Below are 11,477 nucleotides of genomic sequence, written 5' to 3' on the forward strand. Positions count from 1 at the left end.
ATAGGAAAATGCAGTCACGATGTTGAGGGTTTACTGCAGGCCTCCCAACAGCCAGTGGGAAGTAAAGGAGCAGATATGCAGACAGATTTTGGAAAGATGTAAAAGTAACAGGGTAGTTGTGGTGGGTGATTTTAACTTCCCCTAGATTGACTGGGACTCAGTTAGTGCTAGGGGCTTGGATGAGGCAGGATTAGTAAGGAGGATCCAGGAGGGCTTCTTGAAACAATATGTAGATAGTCCAACTGGGGATGGGGCTGTACTGGACCTGATATTGGGGAATGAGCCCGGCCTAGTGGTCAAACACTCAGTAGGGGAGAATTTCGGGAGCAGTGACCATAATTCCATAAGTTTTAAGGTCCTTGTGGATCAGGATAAGAGTAGATCTCGGGAGAAGATGCTAAATTGGGGGAAGGCTAATGATAACAACATTAGGCAGGAACTGAAGAATTTAGATTGGGGGTGGCTGTTTGAGGGTAAATCAACATCTGACATGTGGGAGTCTTTCAAACGTCAGTTGATTGGAATCCAGTACTGGCATGTTCCTGTGAGGAAGAAGGATACTTTTGGAAAGTTTCAGGAAGCTTGGATTACGAGGGATATTGTGACCTTCGTTAAAAAGAAAAAGGAAGCATTGGTAAGGGCTAGAAAGCTGGCAACAGACGGAGCCCTTGAGGAATATAAAGAAAGTAGCACGGAACTTAAGAAAGGAGCCAGGAGGGCGAAAAGAGGTCATGAAAAGCCATCGGCAAACAGGATTAAGGAGAATCCCAAGGCGCCTTAGACGGATATAAAGTGCAAGAGGGTAACTAGGGAAAGGGTTGGCCCACTCAAGGACAGAGAAGGGAATCTATGTGTGGAGCCAGCGGAAATGGGCGAGGTACTAAATGAGCACTTTGCATCAGTATTCACCAAAGAGAAGGACTTGGTGGAAGATGAGCCGAGGGAAGAGAGTGTAGATAGTCTCAGTCATCACATATCAAAAAGGAGGATGTGCTGGGTGTCTTGCAAAGCATTAAGGTAGATAAGTCCCCAGGGCCTGATGGGATCTACCCCAGAATACTGAGGGAGGCTAGGGAAGAAATTGCTGGGACCTTGACAGAAATCTTTACATCCTCATTGGCTACAGGTGAGGTCCCAGAGGACTGGAGAATAGCCAATGTTGTTCCTTTGGTTAAGAAGGTTAGCAAGGATAATTTAAGAAATTATAGGCTGGGGGGACTTCCGTCAGTGGCAGGGAAATTATTGGAGAGCATTCTTCGGGACAGGATTTACTCTCATTAGGAAACAAACGAACTTACTAGCAAGAGGCAGCATGGTTTTGTGAAGGGGAGGTAGTGTCTCACGAATTTGATTGAGTTTTTTGAGGAAGTGACGAAGATGATTGATGAAGGAAGGGCAGTGGATGTTATTTATATGGACTTTAGTAAAGCCTTTGACGACAAGGTCCAGCATGGCAGACTGGTACAAAAGGTGAAGTCACATGGGATCAGAGGTGAGCTGGCAAGATCAATACAGAACTGACTCAGTCAGAGAAGACAGAGTGCAGCAGTGGAAGGGTGCTTTTCTGAATGGAGGGATGTGACTACTTGCGTTCCACAGGGAACTGTGCTGAAAGTTTTGCTCTTTGTAGTATATATAAATGATTTGGAGGAAAATGTTGCTAGTCTGATTAGTAAGTTTGTGGATGACACAAAGCTTGGTGCAGTTGTGGATAGTGATGAGGATAGTCAAAGGATGCAGCAGGATATAGATCGATTGGAGACTTGGGCAGAGAAATGGCAGATGGAGTTTAATCTTGGCAAATGTGAGGTAATGCATTTTGGAAGGTCTAATGCAGGTGTGAAGTATACAATAAATGGCAGCACCCTTAGGAGTATGGACAGGCTGAGGGATCTGGGCGCACAGTTCCACAGGTCACTGAAAGTGGCAATGCAGGTGGATAAGGTAGTCAAGAAGGCATACGCCATGCTTGCCTTCATCGGTCGGGGCATAGAGTATAAATATTGACAAGTCATGCTGCAGCTGTACAGAACTTATTGAGGCCACTCTTGGAATATTGCGTGCAATTCTGGTCGCCACACTACCAGAAGGACATGGAGGCTTTGGAGAGGGTACAGAAGAGTTTTACCAGGATGTTGCCTGGTCTGGAGGGCATTAGCTATGAGGAGAGGTTGAATAAACTCGGATTGTTTTCACTGGAACGACAGAGGTGGAGCGGCGACATGACAGAAGTTTACAAAGCTATGAGCGGCATGGACAGAGTGGATAGTCAGAAGCTTTGTCCCAGGGTGGAAGTGTCAGTTACTCGGGGACATAGGTTTAAGGTGAGAGGGGCAAAGTTTAGAGGTGATGTGCGAGGCAAGTTCTTTACTCAGAGGGTGGTGAGTGCCTGGAACCTGCTGCCGGGGGAGGTGGTGGAAGCACGTAGGATAGCGACGTTTAAGAGGCATCTTGACAAATACATGACTAGGATGGGAATAAAGGGATACGTTCCCCGGAAGTGCAGAAGGTTTAATTTTGGCAGGCATCAAGATCAGCGCAAGCTTGAATGGCCGAATGGCCTGTTCCTGTGCTGTACTGTTCTTTGTTCTTTGAGTGACCACCGCAAGTCCTTGTGCAGACGAAGTCCCGCCTTCACATTGAGGATACCGTCCATCGTGTTGTGTGGCACTATCACCGTGCTAAATGGGATAGATTTCGAACCTATATAGCAATGCAAAACTGAGCATCCATGAGGCGCTGTGGGCCATCAGCAGCAGCAGAATTGTACTCATCCACAATCTGTAACCTCATGGCCCGGCATATCCCCCACTCTAGCATTTCCATCAAGCCAGCAGACCAATCCTGGTTCAATGAAGAGTGCAAGAGGGCATGCCAGGAGCAGCACCAGGCATACCTCAAAATGAGGTGTCAACCTGGTGAAGCTGCAACCCAGGACTACTTGCATGCCAAACTGCTTAACAGCATGCGATAGAAAGAGCTAAGCGATCCCATAAGCAACGGATCAGATCTAAGCTCTGCAGTCCTGCCACATACAGTCGAGAATTGTGGTGGACAATTAAACAACTAACTGGAGGAGGTGGCTTCACAAATATCCCCATCCTCAATGATGTGGGAGCCCAGCGCATCAGTGCGAAAGATAAGGCTGAAGCATTTTCAACAATCTTCAGCCAGATGTGCCGAGTGGATGATCCATCTCAGCCTCCGCCTGAAGTCCCCAGCATCACAGATGCCAGACTTCAGCCAATTCGATTCACTCCACGTGATATCAAGAAACGACTGAAGGCACTGGACACTGCAAGAGCTGTGGGCCTTGACAATATTCCGGCAATAGTACTGAAGACCTGTGCTCCAGAACTTGCCGGACCCCTAGCCAAGCTGTTCCAGTGCAGCTCCAACACTGGCATCTACCCTGCAATGTGGAAAATTGCCCAGGTCTGTCCTGTACACCAAAAGGAGGACAAGTCCAACCCGGCCAATTACCGCCCCATCAGCCTACTCTCAATCATCAGTAAAGTGTTGGAAGATGTCATCAACAGAGCCGTCAGGCGACATTTGCTTAGCAATAACCTGCTCAGTGACGCTCAGTTTGGATTCCGCCAGGGCCACTCAACTCCTGATCTCATCACAGCCTTGGTTCAAACATGGAGAAAAGAGCTGAACTCAAGAGGTCCGGTGAGATTGACTGCCCTTGACATCAAGGCAGCATTTGACCGAGTACGCCATCAAGGAGCCCTAGCAAAACAGAGGTCAATGGGAATCAGGGGGAAAACCCTCCGCTGGCTGGAGTGATACCGAGCGCAAAGTAAGATGGCTGTGGTTGTTGGAGGTCAAGCTCCAGGTCATCACTGCAGGAGTTCCTCAGGGTAGTGTCCTAGGCCCAACTATCTTTGGCTGCTTCATCAATGACCTTCCTTCAATCATCAGGTCAGAAGTGGGGATGTTCGCTGATGATTGCACAATGTTCAGCACCATTCGTGACTCCTCAGATACTGAAGCAGTCCGTGCAGAAATGCAGCAAGACCTGGACAATATCCAGGCTTGGGCTGATAAGTGACAAGTTACATAGACACCACACAAGTGCCAGGCAATGGCCATCTCAAACAAGAGAAAATCCAACCATCGCCCCTTGACATTCAACGGCATTACCATCGCTGAATCCCCCACTATCAACATCCTATGGGCTACCATTGACCAGAAACTGAACTGGACCAGCCATATAAATACCTTGGCTACAAGAGCAGGTCAGATGCTGGGAATCCTGAGGTGAGTAACTCACCTCCTGACTCCCCATAGCCTGTCTACCATTTGCAAAGTATAAGTCAGGAGTGTGATGGAATGCTCTCCACTTGCCTGGATGGGTGCAACTTCAACAACATTCAAGAAGCTCGACACCATCCAGGACAAAGCAGCCCACTTGATTGACACACCATCTACAAACATTCACTCCCTTAACCACCGACCCACAGTGGCAGCATTGTGTACCATCTACAAGATGCACTGCAGCAATGCACCAAGGCTCCTTAGACAGCACCTTCCAAACCCGCGACCACTTCCAACTAGAAGGACAAGAGCAACAAATACATGGGAACACCACCACCTGAAAGTTACCCTCCAAGTCACACACCATCCTGACTTGGAACGATATCACAGTTCCTTCACTGTCGCTTGGTCAAAATCCTAGAACTCCCTTCCTAACAGAACTGTGGATGTACCTACCCCAAATGGACTGCAGCGATTCAAGAAGGCAGCTCACCACCACCTTCTGAAGGGCAATTAGGGATGGTCAATAAATGCTGGCATAGCTAGTGACGCCCACATCCCTTGAATGAATATAAAAAAACAATCCTTAATTAACCTGCACCTTTCGAAGTGACAGTTTATCCTGTCGCGCAGAATAGATTCCAATAATTTGCGCACTACTGAGGTTAGACTGACTGGCCTGTAATTATTTGGTCTATCCTTCGCTGCCTTTTTAAACAGAGATGCAACAACAAAGGGGGTGATGAGCCATGATTACATTGAATGTCGGGGCAGTTTCAATCGGATGAACAGTCTACTCCTACTCCTATGTTCCTAAGTGAAGCCTCTGGACCTGAATGAATCAGGACCTATCACTTCTTCGTAAACATCTCCCCAAATTAAAAGCAATGTCTTTTGTGTGATTATCCACAGACTAGTGCTTTACATTAAGAATTATTTACAAGCCAAATCCAGGAAGCTTCTGGTGACTTATTTTTTTAAAAACCCACAAAGTTCAGCATCTCTTCAAGATTCATAATGAATCAATGTTAATAATTCAAATGTAAGTCCTTGAAACATATTTCACACCAAAAAATGGATGTACTCTTGTAACACACCCAGTGCAGCATATCCAGGCATCACGATCTATGGCCTGCCCTTTCCACTGCTGATGGTCGGTGTAGCACACACACTTGTTCAGGGTATCCTTGAAACATTTACATGAGGCTCCTCTGTTCCGTTTACCAGTGGTCAGTTATCCGTGCAACACGATCTTGGTCAGGCAACTGTTGACCGTCTGGGCAATGTGACCCACCCAACGTAGTGGTTTTGCCGGAGAATGGCCTCAATGCTGGTGATGTTTGCTATTTCCAGGACTTCAATGCATGTGATCTGGTCCTGCCAGTGTGTCTTGATGATGCAGAGCCAGCGCTGATGGAAGCGCTCTAGAAGGCGTACATGATGGCCATCTGGGACCCATGACTCGCCATCATACCGAAGGGTGATGAGGACTACAGCTTTGTACACTTTGAGTTTAGTTTGTACATTTCAGTACATCACTGGATATACAGTTGCAAATCGTTCTCACTGTTCAGTCAAACTAATAGCTTTGCTCAGAGTGATGTATAATTTCCTGTTTATTTCTGTTCCTCACAGTTAATTTGGTGACAATTGTGGTCCTGTCTCGGAAAAAGTGTGGTCTCTCCAAATGTGTCACTCAATACCTGGTGGCCATGGCAGCGGCAGATCTACTGGTCATCATCCTTGACCTGATGCTGAGGCAGATTCCAATTGTCTTTCGGGAACAGCTTCTTTTCATGTGGAACCTCCGTGTATGTAATATTCACGCCGTCCTGCTTTATGCAGCCACAGACTGTTCTGTCTGGTTCACCGTCACTTTCACCTTTGATCGATTTGTGGTCATTTGTTGCCAGAAGCTGAAAAGTAAATATTGCAACGAGAAAACGGCGCCTGTGGTTCTGGGAACAGTGACTGTGCTGAGCTGTTTAAAGAATATTTTCTGGTACTTTATGTTCAGGAATGAATATATGATGATGATCCTTCCATGGTTTTGTTTTGTAACACAAGAGGTTGCACAATCCCGGATGTGGGCGATAATTGAGACACTTCACCACATTCTAACCCCATGTGTTCCATTTGTCCTCGTTCTACTGCTCAATTCTTTAACTGTCAAATGCATTTTAGTGACCAGTAGAGCCCGCTGGAGACTTCGGAGCCACAACAATGGGTACAGTCCCAGAGACCCAGAGATGGAGAGCCGAAGGAAGTCTATCATTTTATTGTTTGCCATCTCGGGGAATTTCATACTGTTGTGGGCAATGTTTATGGTGTATTCTATATGGATCCGAATGTGGAGTATGGGAGATCAGTCTGTATATATACCTTTTTATGTACAACAAATGGGAGTCATGCTTCAGCTCCTGAGTTGCTGCACAAACACTTGTATTTATGCAGTGGCGCAGACTAAGTTTCGGGAGCAGTTGAAGAATGTGGTGAAATATGCCTTTGCTGTAATTGTTAGATTCATGAAATAATGTGAAAAACTGAAGCATTTCGAGCATCAGAAATCTAGCCCACCTCATTTTATGCTCAGCCAATGCTCCATCACTAGCTTAGCGATATCGTAAATTGCTGCTGTGAATTCGGAATCTGTCGTCTGTCGTCAGCATAAAATGACCAAAGAAAAATCACTTAAACTGATCGTATCAAATATCACTTAAAATGGTCACAATAAATATTATTTAAACAGGTTGCAGCAAATATTACTTGAAATGATCACAGAAAATAGCACTCAAAGTTTTCACAGCAAATATCCCGTAAAGTACTCACAAATATCCTTTCAATGGATAAAGCAAACATCACTTAAAACTGCCATTGCGAATATCACTGAAATGATAAAAACGAAAAACACTAAATGGACGCAGGAAATATCACATTGATTCGCCACAGAAAATGTAATTTTAAATGGTCACAGGAAATATCGCTTAAAATATTCAAAGCAAATATCACAAGCACTGAATACAACGGTCAAAACAAATATCAATTAAAATTTTCCAAACAAATGTCAATCAAAATTGTCGCAGCAAATATCACTTAAAATGTGCAGAGCAAATATTGTTTGAAATGATTGCAATAACTATCTCGTTTAATGGTCACAAATATTCATTAAACAGGAGACGGTAAATGCCCTGAAGAAAAGTCACAGCAACTATTATTTAAAATGGTCAAATATCACTTACAATGGTCACAGCAAATGTTGCACAAAATGATCACAAATATCCCTTAAAATGAACAGAGAATAGATCACTTAAAATGGTCAAAATGAATAACACTTAACTGGGCATAACAAATATCGCATGGAGTAGCCATAGGAAATATCACTTAAAATGTTTACAGCAAATATCACTTACGATGAACACAACATATATCAATCAAAATGGTCACACAAAATATCTCTGGAAATGTTCAAAGCAAATATCATTTAAACAAGTAACCGTAAATATCACAAAAAAGTGACAACAATTATCTCTAAAAATGCGAACTAAACACAGCAAATAACACTTACAATGAAAACAACTTATATCAATTAAAATGGTCACAGAAAATATCTCTTAAAATGCTACGTTCAATAATTGTTTTTAGCGATTATCATTTAAGTGATTTTAGCAATGGCAGCTTTAAGTAAAGTTTGCTTTGTGCATTTAAAGGATATTTGTGGCCATTTTATGGATATTTGCTGCGGCAAATTTGAACAAATAACAAAGAACAGTACAGCACAGGAATGGGCCATTCGGCCCTCCAAGCCTGCGCCGATCTTAATGCCTGCCTAAACTATAATCTTCTGCACCTCCGGGGACCGTATCCCTTTATTCCCATCCTATTCATGTATTTGTCAAGATGCCTCTGAAACGTTGCTATCGTACCTGCTTTCACCATCGCCCCCGGCAGCAAGTTCCAGGCACTAACCACACTCTGTGTAAAGAACTTGCCTCGCACATCCCCTCTAAACTTTGCCCCTCTCACCTTAAACCTATGTCCCCTAGTAACTGACTCTTCCACCCTGGGAAAAAGCTTCTGACTATCCACACATAACTTTGCAAACCTCGATCATGTCGCCCCTCCACATCTGTCGTTCAAGTGAAAACAATCCGAGATTAGCCAACCGAATGCCTTCTTGACTACCTTATCCACCTGCGTTGCCACTTTCAGTGACCTGTGGACCTGTACGCCCAGATCCCTCTGCCTGTCAATACTCCTAAGGGTTCTGCCATTTACTGTATACCTCCCACCTGCATTAGACCTTCCAAAATGCATTACTTCACATTTGTCAGGATTAAACTCCATCTGTCATTTCTCTGCCCAAGTCTCCAACCGATCTATATCCTGCTGTATCCTCTGACAATCCTCAACACTATCCTCAACTGTACCAACATTTGTGTCGTCCACAAATCTTACTAATCTGACCAGCTACATTTTCCTCCAAATCATTTATATATACCACAAACAGCAAAGGTCCCAGCACTGATCCCTGCGGCACACCACTAGTCACATCCCTCCATTCAGAAAAGCACCCTCCACTGCTACCCTCTGTCTTCTATGACTGAGCCAATTCTGTGTCCATCTTGCCAGCTCACCTCTGATCCCATGTGCCTTCACCATTTGTCCCAGTCTGCCATGAGGGACCTTGTCAAAGGCTTTACTGAAGTCCATATAGATAACATCCACTGCCCTTCCTTCATCAATAATCTTTGTCACTTCCTCAAAAAAATCAATCAAATTAGTAAGACACGACCTCCCCTTTACAAAACCATGCTGCCTCTCGCTCTAAATCCATTTGTTTCCAAATGGGAGTAAATCCTATCCCGAAGAATCCTCTCTAATAATTTCCCTGCCACTGACGTAAGGCTCACCGGCCTATAATTTCCTGGATTATCCTTGCTACCCTTCTTAAACAAAGGCACAACATTGGCTATTCTCCACTCCTCTGGGACTTCACCTGTAGCCAATGAGGATGCAAAGATTTCTGTCAAGGCCCCAGCAATTTCTTCCCTTGCCTCCCTCAGTATTCTGGGGTAGTTCCCATCAGGCCCTGGGGACTTATCTACCTTAATGCTTTGCAAGACACCCAACACCTCCTCCTCTTTCATAAGGAGATGTTTAAGACTATCTACACTCCCTTCCCTTGGCTCATCGTCCACCAAGTCCTTCTCTTTGGTAAATACTGATACAAAGTACTCATTTATTACCTCGCCCATTTCCTCTGGCTCCACACATAGATTCCCTTCTCTGTCCTTGAGTGGGCCAACCCTTTCCCTAGTTACCCTCTTGCTCTTTATATACGTATAAGCAGCCTTGGGGTTTTCCTTGAACCTGTTGGCCAATGACTTTTCATGACTCCTTTTAGCCCTCCTGACGCCTTGCTTAAGTTCATTTCTACTGTCTTTATATTCCTCAAGGGATTCGTCTGTTCCTAGCCTTCCAGCACTTACGAATACTTCCTTTTGCTTTTTGACAAGGCTAACAATATCCCGCGTTATCCAAGATTCCCGAAACTTGCCAAACTTATCCTTCTTCCTCACAGGAACATGCTGGTCCTGTATTCTAATCAACTGACGTTTGAAAGATACCCACATGTCAGATGTTGATTTACCCTCAAACAGCCGCCCCCAATCTAAATTCTTCAGTTCCTGCCTAATGCAAAGAACAAAGAACAAAGAACAGTACAGCACAGGAACCGGCCATTTGGACCTGCAAGCCTGCACCCATCTTTTCGCCTGCCTAAACTAAAACCTGCTTCACTTCGGGGGGCCGTATCCCTCTACTCCCATCCTGTCCATGTATTTTATATTGTTATAATTAGCCTACCCCAAGTTAGCACTTTCACCCGAGGACTACTCTTATCATTATCCACATGTACCTTAAAACTGACGGATTTATGGCCACTGTTCCGAAATGCCCCCCTACTGAATCTTCAACCACCTGGCCGGGCTCATTCCCCAATACCAGGTCCAGTACGGCCCCATCACAAGTTGGACTATCTACATATTGTTTCAAGAAGCCCTCCTGGCGGCTCCTCACAAATTCTGCCCCATCCAAGCCCCTAGCACTAAGTGAGTCCCAGTCAATATAGGGAAAGTAAAAATCACCCACCACGACAACCCTGTTACCTTTACATCTTTCCAAAATATGTCTACATATCTGCTCCTCTACCTCCTGCTGGCTGTTGGGAGGCCTGTCATAATCCCCCAACATCGTGACTGCACCCTTCCTATTCCTGAGCTTCACGCTTGTTTGCCTCCCTGCACGACCCCTCCGAGGTGTCCTCCTGCAGTACAGCTGTGATATTGTTCTTAGCAAGTGATGCAACACCCCCACCCCTTTTACATCCCCCTCTATCCCGCCTGAAGCTTCCAAATCCTGGAACATTTAGCTTCCAATCCTGTCCTGCCCTAAACTTAGTCTCTGTAATAGCAACAACATCATGGTTCCAAGTACTAATCCAAGCTCTAAGTTCATCTACCTTACCTGTTATACTTCTCACATTGAAACAAATGCACTTCAGACCACCAGTCCCGCTGTGCTCCACAACATCAACACCTGCTCTTCCTCTCAGTCTTACTGGGCTTATTTCCTAGTTTCCCTTCATTTAGTTCACTTGCTGTACCACTGCTCTGGTTCCCACCCCCCACCACACTAGTTGAAACCCTTCCAAGTGACGCTAACAAACCTCACAACCAGGATATTTGTGCCCCTCCAGTTTAGATGCAACCCGTCCTTCTTGTACAGGTCCCATCTGTCCCTGAAGAGATCCCAATGGTCCAGATATCTGAAACCCTCCCTTCTACACCGGCTGTTCAGCCATGTGTTTAGCTGCATTACCCTCCTGTTTCTAGCCTCACTGGCACATGGCACAGGGAGCAATCCCGAGACTACAACGCTAGAGGTCCTGTCTCTTAACTTTCTACCTAACTCTCTAAACTCCCCCTGCAGGACATCGTCACTCTTCCTGCCGATGTCATTGGTACCGATGTGTAACACAACCTCTGGCTGTTCACCCTCCCCTTTCAGAATACCCCCTGTCCGTTCAGAGACATCCTTGACCCTGGCACCAGGGAGGCAGCATGCCATCCTGGAGTCTCTTTCACGTCCACAGAAGCGCCTATTTGTGCCACTGACTATAGAGTCCCCTATAACTATTGCTCTTCTGCGATTTG

General features: G+C 45.2%; 1 protein-coding gene across 1 annotated transcript; it reads left to right on the forward strand.

The window, feature by feature from the left end:
- The first annotated feature begins 1,875 nt into the window (after nt 1-1,875).
- Nucleotides 1,876-6,797, forward strand: LOC137366662 (probable G-protein coupled receptor 139). Its single transcript, XM_068028342.1, has 2 exons — nt 1,876-1,981; nt 5,899-6,797. Exons 1-2 carry the CDS (start codon nt 1,876-1,878, stop codon nt 6,795-6,797), a joined length of 1,005 nt encoding a protein of 334 aa, XP_067884443.1.
- The last annotated feature ends 4,680 nt before the right edge of the window (nt 6,798-11,477 follow it).

This window comes from Heterodontus francisci, unplaced genomic scaffold (assembly GCF_036365525.1).
Source record: "Heterodontus francisci isolate sHetFra1 unplaced genomic scaffold, sHetFra1.hap1 HAP1_SCAFFOLD_499, whole genome shotgun sequence".
NCBI classification, from domain to species: domain Eukaryota; kingdom Metazoa; phylum Chordata; class Chondrichthyes; order Heterodontiformes; family Heterodontidae; genus Heterodontus; species Heterodontus francisci.